The 27,028-nt window shown below is 37.9% G+C and overlaps 1 protein-coding gene across 1 annotated transcript in view; it reads left to right on the top strand.

Moving 5' to 3' along the window:
* Nucleotides 1–27,028, top strand: part of LOC149805490 (uncharacterized) — a 51,245-nt gene that overhangs the window by 17,201 nt on the left and 7,016 nt on the right. The window contains exon 4 of the mRNA XM_089934256.1: nt 14,221–14,400. Within this exon, the coding sequence (XP_089790382.1) occupies nt 14,221–14,400 (180 nt within the window). The remainder of the gene's footprint in view (nt 1–14,220; nt 14,401–27,028) is intronic.

Raw genomic sequence — 27,028 nt, 5'->3', positions numbered from 1 at the left:
CTATTATAATACGTTGTGAATATATGTATCTTGGAACTGGCCTTTCTCCAAAATCAAGTTAATGGTCTACCTGACTAGTGTCACTTATTTTGTAAACATCATAATATATAATTAATATTTCTTTATGATCATAGATTAAATATCAGATCATTATAAACAGAGACAAACATGTTTCCTAGTATCTGAATGTACGGCGATATTTGTTTCACTTGAAATTCTTGATCTTGTTTCAACTCAGAATGTTTCAGAACGAAAATTGACCTACATTCTGTCTCCATTATTGTGTCTTAGAGTTTTATATTAATGTTGTTTACTTCAACTTCAAAGTTACTAATTCCTATATTAACATCCGAAGTGTAATCATTCTTTTTATTCTGTTCAGTTTTTAATACGGTAAATTTATTGAAATGAATTATTCACCGGAATTACAAAGTGCTCATAAATACTTCTTGGACTAAATGTATATTTTAGAACTATTTTGAATTTATTCCATGATATTTATGATTATTTTATTATTATTCATTGAAACTCTTGGCAAATAGGTAGGGGTGAAGCGAGTCATCGATGCATCGATACTTTTGATGGAACGATACACATTTCGATATAAGAGGAGAATCGATACAAAACTATGTTTACTATCAACAATTTATCTTAGTCGTCAGCAGCTATGAATAATTGCTATTAGTTCGCCTCCTTTTTCTTTAAATAGAGAATTCGTCTGAAACAGTATTTGCAGTCCTAGGCACTCAATTTTATTAGTATAAACAAAAAGGTTATTGAGAATACTAGCTTGCCGTCTGAAAATACAAAGTGACATGCTAATTATATTAACCCAGCAGCTTGTTCAGCTTAAAGGATACATTCCAGATGTATTCCATGTGCATAATGAATTTAATAATAAATTTTACGCAGAGTTTCTACATTGAATTTGGTCTTGTCTACTTTTGGTCGATTGGAAAGCTACACGGTGAAATATGTGACTTTCAAATCTTATTGGTGGTTACTGCTTGTTCCTTTCCAGGTTAAATAATAACTACCAATCAGGAACCAGTGTAGCTTAGTCCCTGCGTGACAGACAGGAAGTACTATCAAAGTAACAGAGAAACTTCTCTCTAAAGTCATTGATATATAAAGTACATAAGCACAGATTCTGTCAGGGTGTGCGATGGTGAAAAGCGTGCAAAATATGTACGAATTTGCACACTTAAAAACAGTAATGTGGGAGAACTCCCTGAAATTAGTTGAAAGTTGAAAATGTGCTCGGCAAAGTATACAAGTTTTTTAACCGTTCTTGTCGCGATAATGTTTTTCGGTTGTTAAACTAAATTTGATTGGTACATTGTGCCATGGAATAAGCATTATGGTGTAGTTTGAACCTTCCATGAAGAAAGTTTTACAAACGCATGTATAAAATAAGGGCCACCAAGAAAACCTTGGCTGATGATAGTGATTATGACAATAATTTTTAAAGTTATAAAGTATATTCGATAATTGGAACTGAAAAATACTTAATGGAGATACTAGTGAGTGATTTTGAGCCCAAAAATGGTGTTCAATACGAATCATATGTACATGTTGGATGGACACAAATAGAGGTCATGACTGTCGGTCTCCCTTACAAAACCATACATAATATCAGGGTTAAGATAAACTGAATACATAAGGATGAAAACAAGGAAATTAAGAAGTAAAGACATTTGTTTGAATACCTCTGTCTGCACAAGCAGGCTATGGCAATGATTGACTGAAAAATCCTAATACAGCATTATGGAACAGATAAGAAATCTGGCATAGTAGTCAGTAGACTACTGATTCAAGAAAGTAAGTTTGTGTTAGTGAAAAATCCTATTTTGGAGCAGATGTATCCAACAGATAATATGTGTGACCTCTGGTAAATTGTACATAGCAGCCATAAAAATCAGTTTCCCAGCATATTCATGCTGACAAAGCTAGCTATACACACAATATATTCATACACATATAAGGAACAGAGTATGCTCATAAATAGGTAACATATTAATACCTATATAACCATAAGTGACATCTTTTCAAGATTTTGATTTCAGAAGAGCTATAAAAAAGTGGAATATTGAAGAGTTAGGTGAATATTTAATCACGAATGTTTCCTCCTCCCCCTCCTTCTTTTCTAATATCCGCTTCCTTTGGTGACACAGGGGGACTACCCACTTAAGAAAAAATCCTGGCAGCTTCTCTTCTTAAATTGTACACGAGGAGTAAATTTGGACTTTCTCTTTTTATGCAGAGATATCCAACTAGTGAATGAAGGTACTGACTGAATACATAAAATTACCACAGAATCAGCAAGGGGGTAGATTTCAAACAGCTGAAGTTTATCATCTTATGCACACAAAAAATCAAATTATAGAAAACGGTTGGGTGGTGTCAGTAGTTTTCCTTATACACTAACGAATACACGTACATGTGGCCACGTCAGTCTTTCTCATCTGCAGGAAGTACAATGTGATAATCTTGTTGGTATTCATCCTCATTTTCATGCCAAGATTTGTTCTATATGAGGTTTTCTTTGTACGAGTAAACAGCTTTATTCGTTCTGTTTTGAAGATGGCATCGTAATGTCTTCATAGGGTACGTTAGACATGAAATTGGTAATAAGATGTTTTCAAACCATTCATGCAGCGCAAAATAAAGGACCTTGTGGCTAAAGTGACTTAACTGGAGCCACCATTAAATGGCCAAAAACGACGAATAAAACTCACTGACAACCAACATGTAGTCTGTTTGAAAGCATTTTTGTTTTCATGACATCAATGAGAATTGCATATAAATATGTGACAACTGTATCTCTGTATGTAATCTGCATACTGCAAATACAACCATTATGCCAACATACATAAACGGGTACCACCTACCTTTCAAAAATGGGAAGACCATCAATTGTATCGATATGTATCGTATCTCAGGTTGTGGATTGTGGATCGTTTCGATACGCAGCACATATGTATCGTTAGGGCATTCAAGTATGTCGTCTGATAAAAGCTATAATTCTTTGAATTGAACTCGGTAACGAAGGCAACGACGAAGTGAGATTTATTCAAATTGTAACCAAATATCTCCAATGTTACCATTGTACCATCAACCGTTGAAAAAGGCAGCATGCCTTCCATTCACACCAGTTTTCATTTGATCAAAACTTATATTAACTTAATTCAGAAAGTCCAAATATAGTTTTGAGGATAATGAACTAGCATATAATGCAGCCAATTTAACCATACATTCACCCTTATTTCAGTAGGAATTGAGTATTGTGCATTATATATTACATTTATCGCCATATTATATAAATTTAACAGTATGTATGAAGTAAAAACAGCAAAATATGTTTCGGAACATCAAACTTATCTTTGGATAATGGCACTCCTCGTACTCACGTAACAAGATACACCTACTTGACCCATCATACATTTTGAAACTCGACTAGACTGAATACCATGCTTGGGTCCGTATACTGCAGAATACATTCTCGTCTAGTGCATCGACGTCCACACTGAGAGACAGAAGTTGATTGATGTGAAATAGGAAACAAGTCTCTTTCGTAATGTACCAACAAAGAAATTATCAGACGTTTTTCAGTGGGAGCCTTTATATAGCAAATGTGATCTAATATTTTAAGAATGTTTGTATTTTACCTTGAAATCTTATTATATATGCTTTTAAATAACCTAAAATATTTAAATTCTTCCTTGTATTTTATAATTGAATTTTATGTGTCGTTGGAAAGGTTTATGTTACTAGAGGTTATTCTCTTTTTAGGAACTCTTACATTTCCATTTTTAGAACTTGATATTTATTTCACATTATATAATCAGGATCGTACCGGCTTGCTCATCAAAATCTGCACACAAGAACAAATTTTACTCTATTACAGCTACGACGCTTGTAATTTATTTCCTGTTCTCTAACTTTTTTCAAGCTAATTTATTAAAATTTCCCCTACTATGACTGGACTGAATGCGTTTTGGCCCCAACCGAGTAGGTGTTACGTGTACAATTTTATCGCTGAATATACATCTGTCTACAAATATCAAGATAACATAAGTTAAAGGATCCATCTCACTTCATCGTTTCAGTTCCATACGGTGAATTTGTTTTAATATTTCATAGTCATAGAATCAGCAAGGTTAAATGTGATATATGCTTGAAGTAACAGCAATGTAGGTTGTTTTTTCTTTAATATTAAACGATTTGCAACTGCGAAATCTAGCGACTAGAGAGTTTCGACAAAGGGATAAAACTCGCATAAGAGCAAGTGCTAAAGTTTTGAGATAATGCCACGATTTAATGAAACAAAGACAATGAAAAACATGCAAATCATATATGAGCATTTAATAGAAAAGACAGCAACAAATAATGTAGTGAACATATACGTAGGAGAGGGCCAGAAGTTGCTACCATCATATAAATAGTTGCCAAACCAGTAACAAGTGTTACACTCTATTTTTTTTATCAAAACCTTTTTAACATTTCACCTAATGGCAATCTTGGATATATAAATTGTTGATAATTTCTCTGAAGGCATTTTCCATATGGGTCACATGTCGACTATTAATGATCTTTAGATGCGAGTTTTCTCAAACAGAGCAGGCTTGTTCTATAAGTCACAGCCAAATACACCACAAATATCATGCAGGGACCATCTTTCCGCTTGTTGCATGTTAAACAAGTACATTGCCTCGGAAGACGTGGTGTATAGCCTGATTCGAGAGACCTACAATTTTAAAAAACCCTGAGCGGAGAGAGCCGCTATGAATAGTTTAGGTTATTTCTGGTACAATCTGTAGTTCTTCCCGTACCCACCCACCCCAACCAGGCGAAGCGTTCGATCACTAACCCGCAATACGCATGGCAACGTATCGATAGGATATATGATGGGTTGGCCAGTGATAATTCATTGGTTGAGTACAACAGTGCAGAGGCGATACTTGATAGATTGCGCGAGTCGGTCTCCTTTTCAGCTACCTGGGAGCATGCAGATATCGGTTTCCAGCAGACAAAAAAATAACACAACAACGAAGCCTTTAGGTCCTTTTTCACTTCTAACTGAATTGAAGCTACCGGTATGCTTTTAATCTTTTCTTCAGGCATTCTACTCGTTGATCGCTATACCTCACTCACAGCGGCCAATAAACCCTTAGACCATCCGGCACTTCGAAGTTTTACTACAAGCTCGTAAAGTACATTTCCTAGGTGTACTATTATATGAAACCTTTTTTCGGCCAACGTGCGGTTAAAATGTTTTTCTATACCCTGCGAACGGTGGAATCCTGCATCAACCGCGACAATGCACATCGTGTTTAGCCATCAGATAGTATAACTCCTATCAACTCTTTACCCTGGTCAATCTGTAACAAATTTAGCCAACGGACCGGAATACTCTTGTACACCAGATGTATCGTGCTGGTGACTTCAAATTTTTTTTTTTGATTGTACGGGAAATCACACGTGCATGGCGGATAGAGCGCATTTATACGTTTAATTCCCACCTTATCACGACATCATACCCACGGCAGTGGCAATCAATAGGATGTTCTGATATATGCATGGGGGGTTCCTTGAATGTTTAACATATCTTTACTCCACAGACTCAAAGGAGTGACAGTTTCAGCTTTGGCAGCATCTTCTTCTAAGTCCATTTGGTCAAGGTCGGGGGTTACATTCTAAACAGATTGTACCCACACTATCGTGCATCTGATTTCAAGTAGAAGAAGTAATATCTGCTCCACAGGAAAGGGATAGGATGGGCAGAGGCAAGAAGAGGTGGAGGATTTGCGATTTGGATTATTCGCTGCATGAGCTTTGGTGCCTATGCGTAGAAAAACCCGTGGACCAGGATTACTGCAATAAAACAATAGTCTTATAATACATTTCCACATTCGCGGCGATCCACTGTTTTGGCCTTGCATAGATTTTACTAGAAGACGAAAGGCACAAACTAACAATTTTTTATTCAGTTGATCGGTCGATCATCAGGTAGTAATACATGTTTAAAACCTCTGCCGTCTGTGAGATTCTTATGTATCAACACCACTTCGCTGGCATTCTTTATGCAAATACCGGACCCGTGAAGCGAGTTGTCTCCCATTGGCCACATTCTAGATATTAGTCCCTACCTCAGCCTCTGTCTCCTACTCCGTCTCAGTACCGGAAAGGAATCATCCTACTGCTGTTAGTACGCTTGCCATATACGAAGAACTGATTTGGCACAATCTCGGCAACAACAGTCCCCGTGTTGATCTGGTGGTCACAAAAGTTCTGAGCATGACGCGCGGCGGATGTAATCAGGTTGATGTTCCATACAGTGTCTAATATATTCGCTACGACTATGAGGAACAGCCAGTGGTACTTACTGAGGCAATCATAATCCCGTTTCTCGCCATCCCACGCAGAGAGACAGGCGGAAAGAAGTGATGAGCAAACAACGCTGATCGTTAAACCTGTATAAGCCTCGTGACCCACCTGTTCAGTCCATCACAAGACTCACCTGTTCTACAGCTTCCCACTAGACCCTAACTAGCATTTAGGGGAGTTGACGATGGTTGTGGCTGTGGGTGTTGTGTCTAAACTCACTCTGACATACACGACATGCACGACGGGCTATGGATGGATGGTCCAGCTGACAGCAAATGTGGTGGTGGGAACAACACCTGCTTTGATGTGTGTTTTTGGACGGGTTGGGGCACCAGCAAAGTTGCGTTGGTGAAAGCCAGAATGAGGTAATGTTCATGTCTAGTGACAGCGTCTCGTTCTATATAAGGAGTGAGTTGTTTCCGTCTGAGGTGCCATTTTTAAGGTCCCTGTTTGATGTCACCATATAGAGGACACCACCGATGACGCCCAGCATGCTTTAAACATAGCCCAGCGCATTCTGGTACGTCCAGATCCATTCTAGAGTATCCTCATGAGCGAGCTTAACCTATACATTCGCTAGAAACTGCTTTTACGCGTCGAAGGCCTTGCCACCACCGAAAATCGTGAATAGTGTTTGCATCTGAACACCTAGGATAGTACAGACGTACGTCCGAATGTCGTTGTTGAGGAGATTTACTCTGGTTTGGTTGAAGAATTCCAACCGGTTCATGATGAAATTGGCCTAGCCGTTGTCACTTACCCAGCCTTGCTGTGAATATTTCTTCAGCGTCATCTCGAATCGTCATGTTCGGGCGTCCCGCAAGGCCAGAATCAGGTAACCTTTTGTAATGGATTGGAGAGCATAGATACCGAGCCACTGTGGGCTATGGAATTGTTCCTTATCTCAGTCGACTTTGATGTCGAAGCGATATTGTTTACGCGCCCCCGTATAGAGACGCTGTTTGTCTTCATTCCTGTTTGTGCGGTAGCTGTCATTTTATGCTCAAGAGGTTCTTTTCCATCTGGTGCATCACGTGGGTCCTGTAGAAGCTTAGTGCTATAGTCAGCATGCTGGCTGCCAACCGGTGATCACGGGCACGTACACATGGACCGGTTTTTGCGCATTAGATGCAAATTCTACGCGGCTTTTGTTTGTATTTAATTATATCAGCCGTAGAGATTAATTTGCTCGCGACACTGTCAGTATCGGACAGAATGTTCACTTCGATTACGGCCTCAAATGACACGTTGACTTAGACCGCCCATATGATGTGCACGTCTCGGCTGTCCAACACAACACTGACATGCTCTCTTTACACGTCGCTTTAGTGGAGTTCAACGCCTATGGCGTATATAGCATCCCTGTTACCTTTAACTCTATGATATCCACTAGACTTTGCACTAGTGTAGGCCTTCGGAAGATAAACTACGTGCCTGCATGGAAGAGGACGTGTTGTGTCCCTAGGTAGCAAACGTTTCGACGTATTTGACAACCTTGACACTAGCATTGGGACCGCCTGGGTTGTAATTACCGATGGGTATTACGGTGTGAACACTCTCGGGAAGATATTGCAGGACTCCGTTATGGATGTGTTCATTAACTAGGACCTTCGGTTGGAAAGTCGTCATTTAAGGTGACGAGATCATGCTGGTTATTTCAACTGCCGACGGTGATGTCGTCTCTGTTTTTCCTCACCTGGCAATTCTACCCTTCCCATATCAACGTGAGGCAGAATTTGTCGGAGTGATTGAATATCAGCGCCTCACGTTTATCTCGCCCAGCCTGATGGATCGGGACGCCAGCTGTCTCTCTGAGATGGTTTCGGTGGAAGATCAAACTATGCCTAGTCGCACACTTTCTATTACTCGAACTTCTGATGGTGAAGGGTGTTAAAGGAGAGTGTCTTATATAAATCTATTGAGTTATTATGTTTTTCTTGAGATAGAGAAAAATCATCCTTAACCAAATATCGCTAACTGTGCTTGGCTACCTCGACGCTGCCGCATTAGTGGCTGCGTTTGGAAACTGCCTTTCACCATTGAAGTCCAGTCTGGGGTTGTCTCAGTGGCTGGATATAAAATTTTAAGAGTGGTGGTCCCTATTGTTTGCACGCAATCATAGACATAATGCTGTTTACTTTACCAGCTCACAAGACAATCGAAAATCGAAAAATCTATATTCTGGATATGTGGGTTAAGCAGACCATGGTTTTCCCTCTCCGGCCCGGAGTTTCACTCCTCCTGTTGCTACGTCTTTATATTTTACTCAGCGTAGTCCCTGGTGTCCTGTGTCCTAATTCTCTTTCTATCCTGCCAGTGGGTGGATGGGAAAAAAATTGGAATTACTACATAGATGATTTGTAAATTGGAGGAAAGATTAGATACTAAACGTCGCGCTTAAGCCACTTCATAAACACTTTGATTCTACGGTAGTGGGATACCACTGCCAGTTCCGTGCATATGCATAACAAGGATAAGGTGGGCTCCATTGCGTAATGGGATTATCCCTAACCGCAGCAACCCACGAGACGCATGATTTTATTTAATATTTGTTATTTTTATTCATGATTGTAAATTGTGCAGAATGTCTTTAGTTAAATTTTGCCTCGTGACCAGAGTTTAAAAAGAGCTTAGTAGTTACATAACACGTCCACTTCATTGTTAATATATGTGATCTTAACCTCAGTATTGGCAATCGTGCTACGGTGCGTTAGAAATGACTTGTTTAGGCCAATGAGGTCCAGCACAGAGGGAAGTCTATCAATCCCATAATACTGAATATCTCATCTATCAGCTTAATTGTGTCAGTATGGATATCTTTTTGAGCCTCAACTAGCTTTCTCTGCTTATTAGCTGACAACCACTCCTCCCTGAGTCCCAGATGTCAACCAAAATCATCCCATCCCTTTGTCGCGTGGATAGGGCCAAGAATATATTTGGATCATCGTTATATGAGAATAATCAATTTATCAATGCACTTAACCGAAAGCGTGCCGTCCTGCCTTACAGTAATATGTTTACTATGCTTTTTCTGAAAACCTAATTTTGTGACGCGCAGCAAACTTCACTGATTGTTAGTCAAATGGAATCCTTTTGGCTATATCGTTTTGTTTCCATCTTTTTTGGTACCTCGATGTCGCATGTCAAAGAAGGCTGTTCCATTTACAACTCTTCTGTTTCATTATATATGCGGTTTCCTGTTTGTAGGGCTGTTCTGCATCACGATAGTAAACATATTGCATCTCAAATTCAAATCCACCTTCTGCCATGTTGCTGGTTTTGTAGCTACGCTCTCGTAGTATTAGAAACAACTTTGTAACCAAATAATGTACACTCATGTAGCGTGTGTGTGTGGTTGATTTTGATTCTTAACATAGCTTTAACAATGTTTTCAGTCATATCGCTACCATGTCTGCAGTGTGACAGTTTATAGTGATGTCTTGCAGACATGTAGCATGATGTCCCACCCAGTCACATTATCCTGACACCAGGCCTACCAGTCCTAACACTAACCTCTTAATGCTGAGCGCCAAGCGAGGCAGCTGTTAGTACCATTTCTGTAAGTCTTTGGTAATGACTCGGCCGGGAATCGAACCCACGACCTCCCGCATCTGAGGAGGACACTCTAACCACTAGGCCACCGGAGCTGTTCACTCATGTAGCAGACGATTTTACTTTTGTTGTATTTGATTAGTAGGTCGATGAACTAATCAAGCTGTTTCGTTGATTTGACAGTAGAGATCTTAAATAATGATAATGACCCTCATTCAATGACAATGACGGTTTTCGCTTAAATGGCGATAATAATGGTATTTCTGCTCGAATAGTGACAATGGTAAGTAACCCAAAGGTGGAAGATAACTTGTGGCTTCCAGTTGACAACCATAAGGAATGGACAGTCCCACCGCTGTCAAGGAGCCACCACTAATAGTCAGCCCCTACCAGTCTACCTAAGGATCCAGATGACCCCTTTGTAAGTAATGGTCACCTCGCAATAGAAGCGGACATTGACAAAGAATACGAACCAATAGGTGTAGGAGTATTTGAGCCAGCATGGGACTGGCAAGTAGAAGAATATCATGGAATAAGGATGAAAAGCTCACACACATGGACACAACACGCATACACATACATGCACACACACACACACACACACACACACACACACACACATACATACATACATACATACATACATACATACATACATGCATACATACATACATATATATATACACATATAGAGAGAGAGAGAGAAAGAGAGAGGGAGAGAACATTACGAGCAATTTCATTTTAGTATGCCATTCCGCCGTTAGCTTGATGTAATTTTGCCGAATGTGCCGTCTCGTTGCAATTGTTAAAGGTAAATTCACAGCAATAAAATTTCCGCAAGGGTTGCTTTGTTTCCCTTTCGCTAGTATACACAAGGGAAAAGCAGGGTTATGATTGTAAAAGAAAAATAGAAATAAAGCAAACAATTGCGTTCTTCCACATCACAGTAATCGCCCAGAAAAACCAAACTTTCACTGGTTCGTATATGTGGTACCTTGGAGAGCTTGCGAGTGAGGAAGGTGATGCTATTTGCAGTTCTGATGATATTAAGAAAGACGAAATCTTTAACTTCACCACAGTCTCATCCGTAAGGCGCTGAGATTGGTAGAAGTTATTTGTCTGCATGGGAGCTAGCCAAAAACGACCCTGCACATCAATTTAGCTTTCATATTACGGTTCTCATACAGAAAGTATGTGTCGCTGTATACAACAATCTATGATCCCCAGGACGTACACCTCAAAATGATCTGTATGACTGAAATCTCCAAAATGACTGAGTATGAACACAATAAATACAAACGTGAAGTGCACGCGGTCGATGGTGTTTTCACTGCACTGACGGCTTCGTGCCTAGGCATGAGTGTGGCGGCGATCGGAATATTGTCGACAATTATCGTTGCCATTCCCTTCCATTGCAATCATTTCTGAAATCAGTGCAATAAGGGGTGATCTGATTTATGTGGCTGGAAATGTATCAGCTGCAACTATCCATGAAAAAAGTAAGGAAAGAAAATCGCGATGAAATCCTCGCATGAATCAAAGGTCAATATGATTGATAACCACATATATAAGGCTCTACTAATCCATCTTTTAACAGAAAATTACGTTTATCCTCGATGAAGTCAGGAAATATAAGACGATAGAGAACAAAATACGGACTAGCGTGCACGAGTCGTACACTTTAGTTGTAATTGACGATGTGGCAGTAAAGTAATTAACAGAACGAGGAAAACCAGACGACGGTCAAGAGATGATATAAGGTTTCGTTAGGAAAGTTAGAATAAGCTATGTATTGTCTGTCGGAACGGAAAATATGACGAAACCGTCGGGACAACAGCTTTTCTCACTGGAGGTCTATCCGAGTGCGATTCCGACATACGATGCTTCCTGATGGGATGAAAAAATATGGTGTCTAAGCTGCTTATTTGTATCTCTTATCATTAGCTTTTTAAGCGCACTCGAAAGAGAATTGGTGCCGATTAACGGCCTTCAAAACATTTTCGATGTGACCTGCATGTCCACAGCTTAAGGTTGTGAGCTACTTTGTTAACGTTGGAATGGCCTTTTGCGTGCATCATACGGCCAATACTTAATTCATTTTTACGTGCAATGTTGCTAGTTTCACCCGGTTCTTTGTGCAAGTCATACATAAGAACAACACCTAATCAAAGTCTTTCAGAATTACATCCGCTGCTTCACTTGCACACATGGCGGCTCCTTTGCCTCTATTAGTCTTAGAGGCATCCAAGTCATTCCGTTTTCTTACAACTAATGTTGCCAGTTTCATCCGGCCATTTATGGACCATTCCGGTGTCCTAGTGGTTAGAGTGTCCGTCTCGGATACGTGAGGCCACGGCTTCGAACTCCGACCAAGTCATACCAAAGACTTATAACAATAGTAGTAACAGCTGACTCGCTATGCGCTCGGCATTAAGATGTTAGTGTTAGGACTAGTCAGCCTGGTGCCAGAATAATGTGACTGGGTGGGACATCATGCTACGTATCTGCGGCATGATGCTCCAGTGCTAGACATCACTATATACTGCCAAAAAGCATGCATCGCAGCGATATGACTAAACAATGTTCAAGCTACGTTACAAATCCTAATCACACACATACACCGGCAATTTCTGCAAGTCCTACTAGGAACTAGTAAATTACCAGCACTTTTCTGGCTGATCTAAGGCCCTCTTTATTTGTGAAGATGACAGCTCATTTGGCTTTTCTTTGTTTCTTTGAGTGATAAGGCTTCAATTTTCTGTCTCAGACAAAATTCATTCTGCTTTCTTATGTCAGTGTTGCTAGTTTCACTTGGGTCACTGCTGGCTGACCTGAACTGCTTTTAGTTTTATATATGGTGACTCGATTAGCTTTTCTTTGTTTGAGTGTGTTACAGGTTCATATAACATGTACTTTGCACATCCCTAAGTTTTAGTCCTGGTTGTAATTCGAAGACACAGTAGGCTGTAAATTTAATATTTGCTTTGGCTCTTTTACGGTGTTTCTTAACAAGCCACTATATTTATATCCATCTTAATCTTTAACAATATCTGTCTACGTGCATCATCTGTCTGTCGCTAGTGTGGTATTCATTTTATTAAGAAAGTCTTTTAAAAATATGCATGCTCTTTTATTTTTAAATTTGTATCAGAAAGAAACGCTTTAATAGTAACCGCATTGTTTGTTCCTTGGCAGACAACCTAAATAGCAAAATGATTCAATAGTTATACATCTAGTCAATAGGTTGTTCTTTCTAGGAAACAGATTCTCCTCTATCGATCAGTAATTTAATGAATTATTGGCTTCGTCTTCGATGGCAAGGCACAGTTTGCTCGAGGGGGGTAGGAACTGTATCAAGCCGTCATAAGGGCTTTGGGGTATAGAAGGGTGCTTCACGGATGGCTGGTACAGAAACACAGAAACAACACTATAACCTCCTAAACGTTTTGGGCAAGCCATCGATAGGTGGAGCTGATTCCACAAGAACAGCATAAATGCATTCAATAGATGGAGGTCGTATGGAATTGATGGTCTGGTCACAAAACAACAATTTTAAGGTTCCCCGAGAGCTTTGGACCCGTGTGAGGGCTAATGTAAATTAGCCTTTGAGATCTACTGGCTGTAAAAATGTTATAATATCTCACAAAATAGAGGGAGCAAAGTATATTCGCATCTAACAATATAATTTGGATATTATACTTATGACTAATATTAAATGTATCTAGACAAAAGTATACATTTTCCTACATCTATTCTGGATTTATAAAATATGCATATTTATGTGTATAAGAAAACATACAACCTCGCTACTAAGTGACCTTATTCTAGTAAAATTGATTACCTCAACGAATATTATATTTGCTACTTTTGTATTCTGTCTATTTACCTCTTCCTGACTTTCATGTCTCTAATCAACCAATTTTATGAACTAAACTGTAAATTTTCTTTGATAAGCATAAGCATAGATATGCTACAAGGTTATTGTATCGCGATACATTTTACGTTCGACAAGTGCTTACGATCTTTTCTAAGGTCAGTATTAAGTGGTTGTGGCAAGAAACAAGGTATAATAACTCCAAACGAAATAAGAGAAATATCACATTTAAAACAATAAATGGCAGCGTCCGTACACTTCAAGAGACACATTGTTTTTGACATTTGTGACACTTCTAATCTTATAAGCAACTTGTCCAAATATCGAATCCATAAACTATTATGTGCAAAATAGGTATTTGATGATGCTTCATCTCTTAGAACCAAATATTGTAATTAATTCTTCAGACCAACCATGAAGATCGTTACCGCCCAGAAGCAAAATTCTTGCATAGCATGAATTATCGAGAAGTGGGGGACATGTTGGAAGATCTCGGAATGGATATCACAGATGACCTAGAAAATGATAAACTAAAACTAAAAGACTTTTTGTTCAGCAGGCAGCAGAATGATTCAAGCGAACAGAAGGTATTATTTATTATTCAACTTTTGGAAATCAGATTTTGAAATTGTGAATAGATAATACCTGGACACGAAGTTAATAACTAAAATAATAATCGAAGATAAATCGAAAAACATTCTTATGGGACTGACCTAATTATCATTTGGTTTCAAGTTCTAGAGCCATTCATCAACTATAGCTATCGTGTCGGTGACCGAAGGAATGTTTTGATCAACTACTAAGACCTTTTTACCAGTATTTTCTAAAGGTGATTCCTATTTGTTGCTTTATGATAACAAACGTTCAGTATTATACAAATTTGTTTAAATGAAATCATCAATAATGCGAACAGAAGAAAATGCACACAAGTATCAAATAGTTTTAGATCATTTTCTGATATAAAAATTCTTCTCTGATTTGAAGCTGTCTAATAATATGAATCCAACTAATTGTTCAAGCAGTCAGGAACTTTCAATATATACTAGTCGAGACTTGAATTGCATATATCTTATTGCTTGAGCTACATAAATTCCAAATCATTACAATTGTTGACAAGCATGCGTGTGCAAAATAAATGAGAATAAAGTATTACTTTTCAATCCAGAGATAATATTACAATAAATGATTTGAGAATGTTGTTTAACTTTTGCTATTCAAATATTTTCGAGTAACACAAAACTAAACGTAAGAAAATGCGATAAATAAAATTCAATGCTGTTTTATAAATTAGACTAAACATTAAAACATTAAGCTAAAATAAATAAAAAATTAAACTAAAACTTACGCTCGCTTTCTAAAATTTTGACCCTGGATAGTTTAAGGGAAATATATCAAAATTCTGTATAAGTTGTCAGATCAAAATAGTGTTCATTTTGAAACGTATGAAAACCAGATTGAATATCCAATAAGAGACAACAGCAAGGAAAAGACTCAAGCAAAAAGGTGGTATTACAAATTCAGTTGACAAGTGCTCAAAGATAACAGTCTCGAAGTTAGAGAGCTTGCAATATGTCTCAAAGAAACTAGTCGAATATAAAGTCAAAGTGATGAAGCTGAAAAATCGTTCAAAGTAAGGTGTAGTAAAAGATGCCGTGTTTGTATTTTACGTATTACCTATTCAATACTCCAGGCCAATCATTTTTGAAAGGTCACAAAATGCTTGAAACATCTAGCTTATTATTTGCTTGGATTAGTAACAAAAACAACATCGTCATTACCTGGAGTTATCTGTAGTGTGATGGGCTGGTTGGTTAGCAGTTCATGACAACTAATTTCTTTATTTCTTTCCTCTCTGAGCAAGTTTTGTTACTTGTTCCGCATTTTTGGTCGGATATGTCAACAAAGCAACTCGAAAAGTTAGAGGTTCGTAGCCTATTTCGAAAGGTAAGCCATGGCAGCTCCAACAACCATGAGTATTCAATTAAATGCTTCCTTGTTTATTTCAGGACTGATAATGTTTGTTGGTATTTCTATGTTCCTCGTGTCGTAGATCGTCCGAGATTCTCGCACATCTAGCAGACGTGCTATCCAAACCATCACGGTCCTTCTTAAGAACATACTTTTTACCCACGTTTTCTTGCTTCTATCTCCTCTATCGCGCTTTTGTCTCACTGTCATTGGTCATTTTTGCTCAACATTTGGAATAATATATCTATGTTAACCCGGTAAGAATGGTATAGAGTTAACCCCCAGTTCAAACGAGTCACGGATTTATGTAAGTTGTTCTTGAACCCAACGATGCTATCCAGTTTCATTTAACCGTGTGGTGTAAGTTGACTGAAATTCTTACCTGTACGGTACCAATCCCCCGACCGCGACCAACCCTACCTCCGAATCACATACAATTGTCTTTGATCATTTTTCATCATGTTAGTTTAATTGGATCATCATTTAATTTACAAAAATAGTATTTGTGTTATTGAAAACATCTCGTTATGGTACGGGGTACCAGCAATACATGTTTTACTGGCATTGCGTACCAGACCGTACAGTTATAATTGCATCACTGACTTAGCTCTGTAACACCTTCGCCGGTCAGGCCTTTACTACCTTGCAAGACGATGTACGTCCTATCTTCTTTGTCTGTCATATAATTTATTTCATCAGCAGTATTTGACCTGTATCTGTATTTAAACCTTTTCTTTACTCACTCATAAATATCACGCGTCTCTATTTAAGTTGGTACGGGGCCTACTTCACATACCAATAGACGGAATATGGGACCTTAAATGCGCTGGAATTTCTCTCCAGTTCCACTCTATGCTTCCGCAAAATTTCGATAGGATAACAGCATACCCAAACATGTTATTGGTATGGGTTCTAACACATTTTTTAAGATCCGTTGTTTCGAATCCTACATAAATAATTGTTTGCGTAAGGCACAACTTCGTCCACTAACCTTTTATCAAAATTAGAAGGCAGTTTTGAGATGTAATTGCTTTTAATATTTTGTAGTATGGGAATTTATGTTTCGGATCGAGGCTACTGACATATGGCTGGTAAGTAGGTCACGGCTCTCAAACTCCCATACGCACTGCTAATATGGGTAAAAAGAGCCATTGTGTATGTGCAACCTGGGCTTGTAATAAATGAATGTGTTCAAAATGCGACCAACAAAAGAACGGTCAGGTAGGAAAGAAGTAGTTACCTCTATAAGCCATGTCATTAACGCCGAATCATGCATTGTTACACTCCTATGTAAATGTGTTTGAGACTCTTTCGTGAAAAATTGTTTTCGGTATTTATATATTTTTCTTTCAAGGGAACTTATTCGACATATATTGTCTGCATTACCTCTACTCCGCGGTTCTTTATTTGGGTTCGGAGATGTCGGTGATTCTCCATTCCGTCAACACAACCTCGAACTCCGGCATGACAATTTATTTGTCCTCAATAGCCAAAAAAAAAACAGTTTATTAATTGTATGAAAAAACACTTACGAAGGTTATTTACTATCTACGTAACATATTCACTATTACGGATCACTGCCATCTCACCTCTATCTGCGGCGGTTCGAGTCTAAGATTCAGCCAATGTGGGCATGTGAGAAAGCCTGCCAGTAGCTTCTCGTGGGTCGGTGGTTCTTTCCGGGGTTTTCCGGGTTCTTCCTCCACCATTAATACTGGCCGCCATGTATAGCCTATCGTGCTGAAAAATGGCGTTAAACCCCACAACAACAACACAACAACAACAACATCAAACTAAGTAATAGTTCCCTGATCTGAAAGTGTATCATCAATATATATCACATTACGTTCAAACGGTTTCCTATAGAAAATTAGTACCTTGTTTACCTTTATAAGGCAGTTCGTCCATAATCTTGTTTTCATACTATCTTCCCCTGTCCGTTGTATATTTTCCTCTGTTAACAGTTTCCAAGCCAATAAAACATCACCATAAAAATCATTTTTTTCTTCTTTTTGGATAAACGTCATCACATTTTGATCTCCTATTACGAACATGTACTTAATCAAGCATGTTTAATATGCACAAAAACTGAGCAATTTTCAACTAAAATTTTCAATATTTATATCGCCAATTCACCTTTGGAAAAAGATTGAATCACAACTTATTTTCAAACTTCATCTTTAAGATTTTATCCAACTCCAACCAAAACGGTATGCCCAATGAGTCATTCTCTGTAATTTTAACCTGTGATGAAAAGGTTCTGCACTGTTCTGCTTGCCTGCTGTCTAAACCGCTCTCGCTTTGGCAATGTTATGTTTCAGTACTGAAATCCTTGCCAAAATATTTAACACTTCAGTTGAGCGTTCGAGAAATTCAAAAGAGCCATCAAGACTTAAGGTACACTCATCAGCAAACTATGACAGTAAATAGTCTGTTTCCTTCGGCTTGACATTTTTTAAATTTTTGTTATTCTTTAATATTTTAGACTATTTCTGCACATAATAAGAAGAGATATGGGGATATTAGATAACGCTGTCGATCACCTCTGGTAATTCTGAAAACCTCGGAAAGAAATCCATTATTTAAAACTGCCGCTAACTTATTACAATAAAAGGTTTTGGCCCAGTGCCTTATACCGGACCAAAATTTAAAACCAACAGAGTTTTTAAACAGCATTAGATCATGTACGAGCACATGCTATCCTTGTACTTTCACCAATGTATCTTCCATTTACCAAACCAATGTGATGGTCAGATATTATTTAATTCAGTACAGACCTAATTATTGTGGCAATACATACGGATGCTAGTTTTGCATGCAGCATTAAGAAGGGAAATTGTCAGTCAGTTCTTCAAATACCGCTTTGGTTTATCCTCCGTGGGTATGCAAGTTAAAATGCCTTGTTTCAAAACCGTTCAGAATGATAAGATTTCATATGCTTCATTAGATGTTCAAAGCTATAAATTCGCAATGTCAATACTTTTAAAAAATTCAGCTGTGAACTATCTGATCATGGTCTTTTGCTATTTTCGTTACTTTTCATACTTTTTTAATATCAAATAACGTCTGTTTTGCTAACTTCATCCTCTAAACGTAAAGTTTGTTTTTTGTTTAAGCCTAGATATTCAATCGCTTTTAAACAGGTCCTCTATCTGTTTTTCCTCATTATACAGATAATTATAATACTCATCTACTTTGTCTAGAATATTACTTGCCAAAGAATAATTTCATTTTCATCTTTAATTTTGTAATTATTTTATTCATATAGATACTCTTTCAATCTAGCAAAAGTATCTTTTCGGATTTTCGGCTTCTTCTATCCATTTCATTCTGGATCATTTAATAATACTTCTTCGAAGCTTTTATTTTCTCATACTTCCATGCTCTTTTTATACATTCCAATATTTCTAAATCTTAAGATTCGACGAATTCATCCTCTAAGGACCGTCTTCGCTGCACAAGTTCGTTTTACTGATTGCTATCAACAATGCTTCCAGAAATAATGAATCGGATATAGTCAATGGTAGATTCGAATTCAATATATTGTCAATATTTCTACCGTAATTAGTTGAAGCATGTGTAATTGTTTCTCTTCATGCACTTTTTCATCCGATCAAAATAGTTTTTATCAGCCAGTAAACTCTTATTAAATTTCCACGAACATTTACCTGCTATGAAATTATTTTAACCCATATGCAAATATTGCAATGGAGCTCAATTTTGTTTAGTTGTCTACAAATTGGTTCAGTTCATTTGTCCCATTTCCTAAATTTTGGCATAAGAGATTCAAACACAGGAAAGAAACCCAATCTAGCTTCGTTTTTCTCGCCTCAAAACAATTGAGTACTAGTTATGGTAAAACCTTATCATATGATAACCTAATGAGTATCATACATATGCAAATAGTTTAGTGGTGAAGATTGTTTGTGTTAATGCTAATTGATATATGTAAACATACAACTATTAAAGGTTGTGAAATTATTTATTGATAGTCTTCTAAGCATTAATTGCCACTAAAATAGGTGAGGAGGAAACAAATTGAATATCATAGAAACACTCTAGTCAGTGCCTATATTGCCTTCATACCAATAATAACTATATTAATTATTAATTTTGCAATTAATAATCAACATTACCAATGTCAGTGTTGTCTGCAGAGAGAATATATAACCATTGATGTGAAATATTGGTACGTTATATGCTAAACATTTCTCCTCTCAAATTAACCAATATTAATACTAGTTTGTGCAGCTGCGAGAAGTTCAATACAGATTCGTATTTGTGAATGTAATAGTAGCGAAGTTATTTTGCAACCACTGTAAGTCACACATTGATATAGCCTGAACAATTATTTAGTTTGTTGTCATGGTCGTGATTCCAGCTACACCAAGTCCAACATATATTGCCGTGGCAAGCCCACAAACAGAATTTACAATCACACATGGGCGCTTATATTTCCTGATAAAAACAGTTCTTTTGGCGACTGCATTTGGCAATTTTCTTTACGCTTTGATTATTTTTTCACGATTGTTATATTGACATTCCATCATAGTTCTTCTATTAATAACGTAATTGCGTAGTACAATTGCTCAACAGATCGACCTTGATCAGGTACAATACATGCCCGCAATTTTAACTAATTACTCTTTTTACTTGTACAACTGTCATCTTTGATGGGGTCTTGCAGCAGGTGAATTCTCTTTCCATTCATGATAAGGTTTCAACTCATTTCATCACTGGGTTTTTGACTTGTGATACTGTAGATGTGCCGAGATAGTCTTTGGTTAAAGCAACCGACTCGCTGGGGTCTTTAATTCCCCCGTCTTCACACTCATCACGACTACATTATTTGCAACTGCGCCTCTCAGAGAGTTAACAATATCTTAAATGTTCATATTAGACGTTTAGAGTTCACAAGCTCACCAGGGTCTACATCACCAACAATGCGACTGGTAAACTCGGTCACATCTGCTTCGTGTCATACCAACTCAGATACACTCCAGCACCGAGTCTAGTTGACTAAAACCCGTAAATATTAATAATGATTTTTATATAATATTAAACTTACTTAATTGTAAAATCAACATGTGTGCAGTGTGGATGCAACTCTTCAACATCAAAATAATATGGGGCCGTTTAAGAGAGTCTGGATAGGTTTAACGTGTGTTTGGTACCATCTATGTAAATTCATTTCGCATCATTTATTTTAAAAATCAGGAGTAAATCAAGCTGGGTTAATCTTCTGCGTAGTCTACGATTTAAACCTTTTAATCAAAGGCCTTTTCTTCTTTTTATTTGTATGATGCCTCCATCCGCCGTTTTCAAAGTCTTTCTTGATGCTGTTCCGATAGCCCTTAACGCTCCCGTTTTGTAATCGCTGGAGCCGCTTCTATTAACGATGCTGGTCTCGCTACAAGGAATGGCAATATTCCACCGGTCTTTTGCAATTGCATCGACTCTGACTTGAAATATTTTAATGAGGTATTATTTCATATAGCTGCATTAAGCTAATTAACACGTTATGAGGTCAACCATCATTACAGTTAATTTGCTTGTAGAAAGCTTCAATCTGACCCCACAATTGCTTTTTACTGCGTTTTGAATTTTTGCAAGCTGGTGTTCACTAAGATGTTATTATTTGAAAACCTTACAGGTTCATTTAGGATATTATTATATGAAAACTTAACAGGTTCATTTATTACAAGCGTCTACAGGCGCATTGAGCACCATCATTTGACCACCAGCACCTTCCAACTACATAGTCTTGACAGAGAGGATCACAGCCTAACATCGATAACCAGCGGCGTCACCCGCACCTACGCATGCATGAAAATACAGATCGACAACTGACTGTATGAACAACTCCGGTGTTCCAATGAGAAGTAACAAATCGGATACAATGTAATGAAATCGTATCGATTAATTTACAAACCAGTGTCAACGTTTTAAGATCGGTCCATATACGACAATATATTATGATATGCGCGTGCAATATGATCTTTATCGTCAAGCAATATTTCTTCAGAAGGTTCTTGATGACCGTTTATCCGCAAAGAAACCCGAGTCACAACAAAATTGTCAAATATCACCGAATTACTAGGCAAGTTACAATCCTAGTCGTCGATAGTATCAAACATGTTGCCACTGATTGATTGGAGAAATTGTGATTGAGAGCGGTTCAATAAAATAATTAATCCCGCAATTGATATGTGTGCACCTATGTTAGTGGATCACAGCAAAATAGATTTTCAGTATTACTCATTCCCGGCTAAAGTTCCTAATCAACAAACAAAATAGAATTACAAGTGCAAGATACGTGTGTGTGTTCCTTTTTTTCTCCATGTGAGGTCATGGAAATTGAGAGAGAACGTGTATAAGGTAAAATCTCCGGTGATAATTAACCCACCCTAATATCACAGCTGCATTTGCAATGGAATCATCGCGTTGTCCAACAGCACCGCAGTTCCATCGATGTGAAGTATTTCGAATATGTTCTTGACAGCGTTGACATTGCTAAAACGATTCTTGGACTCGATAGATACAGTGATTTTATGCGATGTCAGCTGGTCCAACTGTGATGTTTATCGAGAATACATTTTATACTCGGATTCTCAACAATATTAAATTAGGGGACTTCCAAATCGTGTGCTCACCGCTGATGCATATGTACAAGCTATAGAGGAGCTAACGCCACAGCGCCAATCACACACCTCCGTGGAGGCTCATTAAGATTTTACTGGTCGATTCCTCTAAGTCATATATATATATTTTTTTTCGGGCTTTTTGAAGAGATATTCTCGACGTTATTTTCGGAGCCAAACACACAATCATATTAACCAGTAAGAACAACGCCGACGATATAATTTGGCATGGTGTAGGTGCTGATGATGTAGAGTTGTATTGTATTAGAAACATTACCATTATGAATGTCTGTTATCCCTTTCACTGTTTACATAATGACTTTTATTGTCGCTTATGTAGTCAGGAACCGCGTCAACGGTGTATACTACAGATGCGCACCCATTCAGTGCCCAAGCAAACAGTCGGGAAAATACATCAGCAGGGCCAGCTACGTAATACTCCATTTAAATGATTGTTCGCGTGTGAGCAACACCAATTGGTATTGCACGTCCACGTATGACTGTCATAATATTAAATACCAGGTCTATCGCTAATGTACAGTTGCATTGTTAATATTCCACCGTGAAAATTTTCAATGTACTCGTCTTGATCCACAGGGGTAAAACAACTATGTGTAAACCGGTTATTATGACATGAAAGATACACAGGCTTCTCAGAATTAATCGAGATCAAATTACCTGGTGCCACGGTTGTTGAAAACCCAAACAATATATAACCCTGAAAAAGTTATGCTCGTCACAGCTTCCACTGAGAACATCATATGTTATATTGATTTGAATCGTTCAGGTAATTCAGATAACATCAGGCGCGATATGGTATCCCATGTGTCATCTCGAATATCGTTAGGCGAACCGAAAACGGATTATGTTGACGGCCATTTAATATCAATCACATATGGTCTGAATCGAGTGAATTGACAGAAATAGATGTGGATTCATGTGTACGTATAGACGTTGTATTGTCTTTGTCAAAAATGTGACTCTTCGTCGAATTTCTTCATTTATCGATTTTATGTCGTGCGCGCCTACAGGTAGTTCAATACTATTCCAGGTGGAGCCACTGTCCGATGAAAACACAGATATGAGTTATTTGCACTGTGATTGAATATTAGGCTATCTGTAATAAACTCGCAATAACGCAAATGCGATCTCAAGTCACATTAAATTCCGTTTTATACGGGATTGTGACCATCAAAGTCACGCTCTGGGTTGTATTTTCAACACGTTGCATAGCAACATATATTTCATGCAAAGCAATAGCCTCAGAACAATAATCGTTGTCGTAATATATACCCTTAATGAATTCATGATGTTGTTGGTGAGCATTCTTTGACGAATTGACGTGACCCCATTAATATCCTCTGGCGCATTATTACCAGATGAACGGATCCCATTAGTGTTTCCAATCGATCAGCAAAGTCGTTTGAGTCGCACAGTCTACTATGGCCTTTTCCTTCATTGGGTTTAGGTTGTGTTTTCGTACAACGTTTATAACTAATTCTTCTCTTAATGACGATAGCTGTCGTTATTAACGTTGTTGTTCCTCGTTTGCAGGTTGTTGTTTTTATTTCTCATAGATTTGTTCCACTTCTCCCTCTGATGATTCACTTACAGGTGTAGTTGGTTGAGGTGCTTGTTTTGTCGCGTGTATTTTTTTTTTATATACAAGATCTTTTAACCCTTCATTGGCTTGGAAAACGTCTCCAGCTCGAGTAACATCATTTATTTCAGTATAAAAACAACTTACTAGCGGCTTTTTTATACCATGTACGTTAATTGTTTAGTCATTGGATCTATCCATCTTTTTATATTCTGTGTTGGTTCTTATATCACTAAATGTTTCCAGTAAGGGAAACAGGGATTGGTCTATATAATATTTTAAAACGTTTGCTGGTGACCAAGTTCATTATAATGTTGCTATGGTGTTTTTAGCATTAATTAAAATGTTGCTTGATGTTTTAGTATTGACTGGTCTGTTGGTGGTGGTGGTGATTGTGGAATCATCTGGAATAAGTTTTGATGGTTTGCACTTCTGTAATCTTTCCAATTTCGCCAACGTCTTCTTCGACTTATTCAAAAGCCTGTGACAAGAGTCCAATAGTTTCTGCAGTTATTCTTGTTGCTTTTTATTTCCTTGATGTGTTTAACTAGTTTACTATTAGACTTGTTTTTTCTTCTGTTCCCGATAGGGCTGCCACTTGTTCTACTGCTGTTCTTGTTTCCTTTCTACTATCCTCGGCTCTTTCCAAAATGTCCTTTGTCGTTTTAATCAGAGGCGCAAATATTTGTTCGAATCCTGCTATGAGATCTGCTAGTGCAGTTTGTCTTGAACGTAACATATCTTTGACACTTGTGTGGCCTTCTATAAAATTACAAATTAGTTCCTGGTGTTCACGATCGGATTTACGGTATCGCCTTTCATATTCTTCTAAGACATCACTAGCAGAAAGAGACATTTAATACAATTAACATGATTGCTAAATTGCTTTGTCAGACGTTTGCGTACAAACCAGCACGATAGTTTTGTTTTGTTCTACCAGTCAAATCAAATGGAAAAAAAAACTATACAGGTGCTTGTTGACCTCAGCAAACATATCACGGTATTCATCCGAAGAGAAATCGTCGGTAGACTAAGTTCAATAAATATTTGCAATGCAATGTGCGTCAACACCACGAAAAACCATTGAGTGTCATTGAGTTTTATTGATCATATCAGTGTTTTGGTATTGACCTCGTACAAATCATCCTAAAGGATTGATTCGGTGTTCAAGGATCATATCATCGTACTCGACAAGATACTTTTCGTCTTGGCTTTGCCACTCAGTGATGTGCCACTCATAGTTTTTTTAAAATCTCTGAAAACATTAACACGGTTGATCACCAGCCGACTGTGCAATCATGTACAACCACCAACCATATTAAATAACCAATGGGTTTTTACTGATCCATTTGGATCAATATTCACTGTGCGGACTGAATTTGGAAATATTGATCTGGTTCCATCGTAACTATGCTTCGGTGGTTTCGGTGCAGATTTGCAGAAAAATCAATGACGTTGACTTATCTTTCCCCTGATACAATTGCATAATACAGTTGTTGTATCTAAAACAATCATGTCTTCATATTGTGTACGATGTCACATGAAAACAAGTACCACAAATTCAACTCGAGTTCAAACACGTAATGGTAAAATTGTGATTACTGGCACTTGTGTTCAATGTGTAGCTAAGACTTTTATGTCCATTGCCCACAAATTAACATGGGTTAAACTATAATCGGACCGCTCCAGTGGCCTAGTGATTAGAGCGTCCGCCTCGGATGCGGAAGGTCGTAGGTTCGATTACCGGCAGAGTCATACCAAAGACTTACAAAAATGGTACTAACAGCTACCTCGCTTGGCGCTCAGCATTAAGAGGTTAGTGTTAGGACTGGTCAACCTGGTGTCAGGATAATGTGACTGGGTGGGACATCATGCTACATGTCTGCGTCATGATGCCCCATTGCTAGACATCACTATAAACTGCCACACTGCAGACATCGTAGCGATATGACTGAACAATTGTTAAAGCTAAGTTAAAAATCCAAATCACACACACACACACACACACACACACACACACACACACTATAATCGTCAGCGATTGCGTCTCTGCTGCATTAACCAAATTACCAAGGAATAAATATCCTGGCAAAAAGACCCATATTCCTGGATATAATTACGATCGGCCTGGTGCACTACTTGATATAGACATGATTCTAACAAGCACCATAACTTCACCAATTAATCTTGTCGATGCCATATTTTATCGAAATGACCTAGTTATAAAACATTAAATGGTATATGTGGACGTTATCGTCTTGATCTAGATCTCATTCATGACTTGAATGCAATTAATCCAACACTTGGCAAACGAATCGCTAAATGGATCGTCAAAGGCGGCATGCAGGCAAGAATTGCTTCAGCATCTTGTCATCATTCTTTTAAAACGGTTTCGTTTTATCGTAATAAAACTCATACATGAGCTTTCATTAGTCGTGAATTAACGAACGAACACACATAGATTTTGTTGAGTTGAGTTTTCTTACTGCGTTTTACTACGTATGGTAATAAGCCCACCATCATATATCTTTCGAGATCCAAATGCAGGATCAGCAATATGCCTTCGAAGTTTATATTGTTTTTTTATTACGAACAAGGTTGACTCGAATTCTCTTACGTAAATTCTACATCCTCTCATCACTCATCAGCTGCGGACCTGTTCATGAGCTTAAAGAAATGTTTTCCAAGTCGTTGGTGGCTTTTGTTCTCAAGCGCATATTCATTTGAATGTATGGTGTATCTAGCTATTCAAATCCTTACCAAACTTCGTTTAATGTTCATAAACCTTTTCTGAAACGCCATCATGTGCGAATGATCAATAAAATGCCTCAATCGGTGGAAACTGAGTCTTATCAAACATTTCCCAATCGCCCATGCATTGGTATGGATAGAAGCCTTTTCTAGTTAACCCGTTAGTGTTAGTGGTACAATACATACCAGATATTTTGAAGTTTTCTGCCGTTTAATTGTCTAGTGATAAATTAAAAAATGTTTGCAGCGCTTCTA

This window comes from Sinohyriopsis cumingii, chromosome 2 (genome assembly GCF_028554795.1).
Source record: "Sinohyriopsis cumingii isolate HCF-2022 chromosome 2, ASM2855479v2, whole genome shotgun sequence".
NCBI lineage: Eukaryota > Metazoa > Mollusca > Bivalvia > Unionida > Unionidae > Sinohyriopsis > Sinohyriopsis cumingii.
The sequence above is the reverse complement of the archived record's forward strand: the minus strand, read 5'-3'. Positions and strand labels throughout refer to the sequence as shown.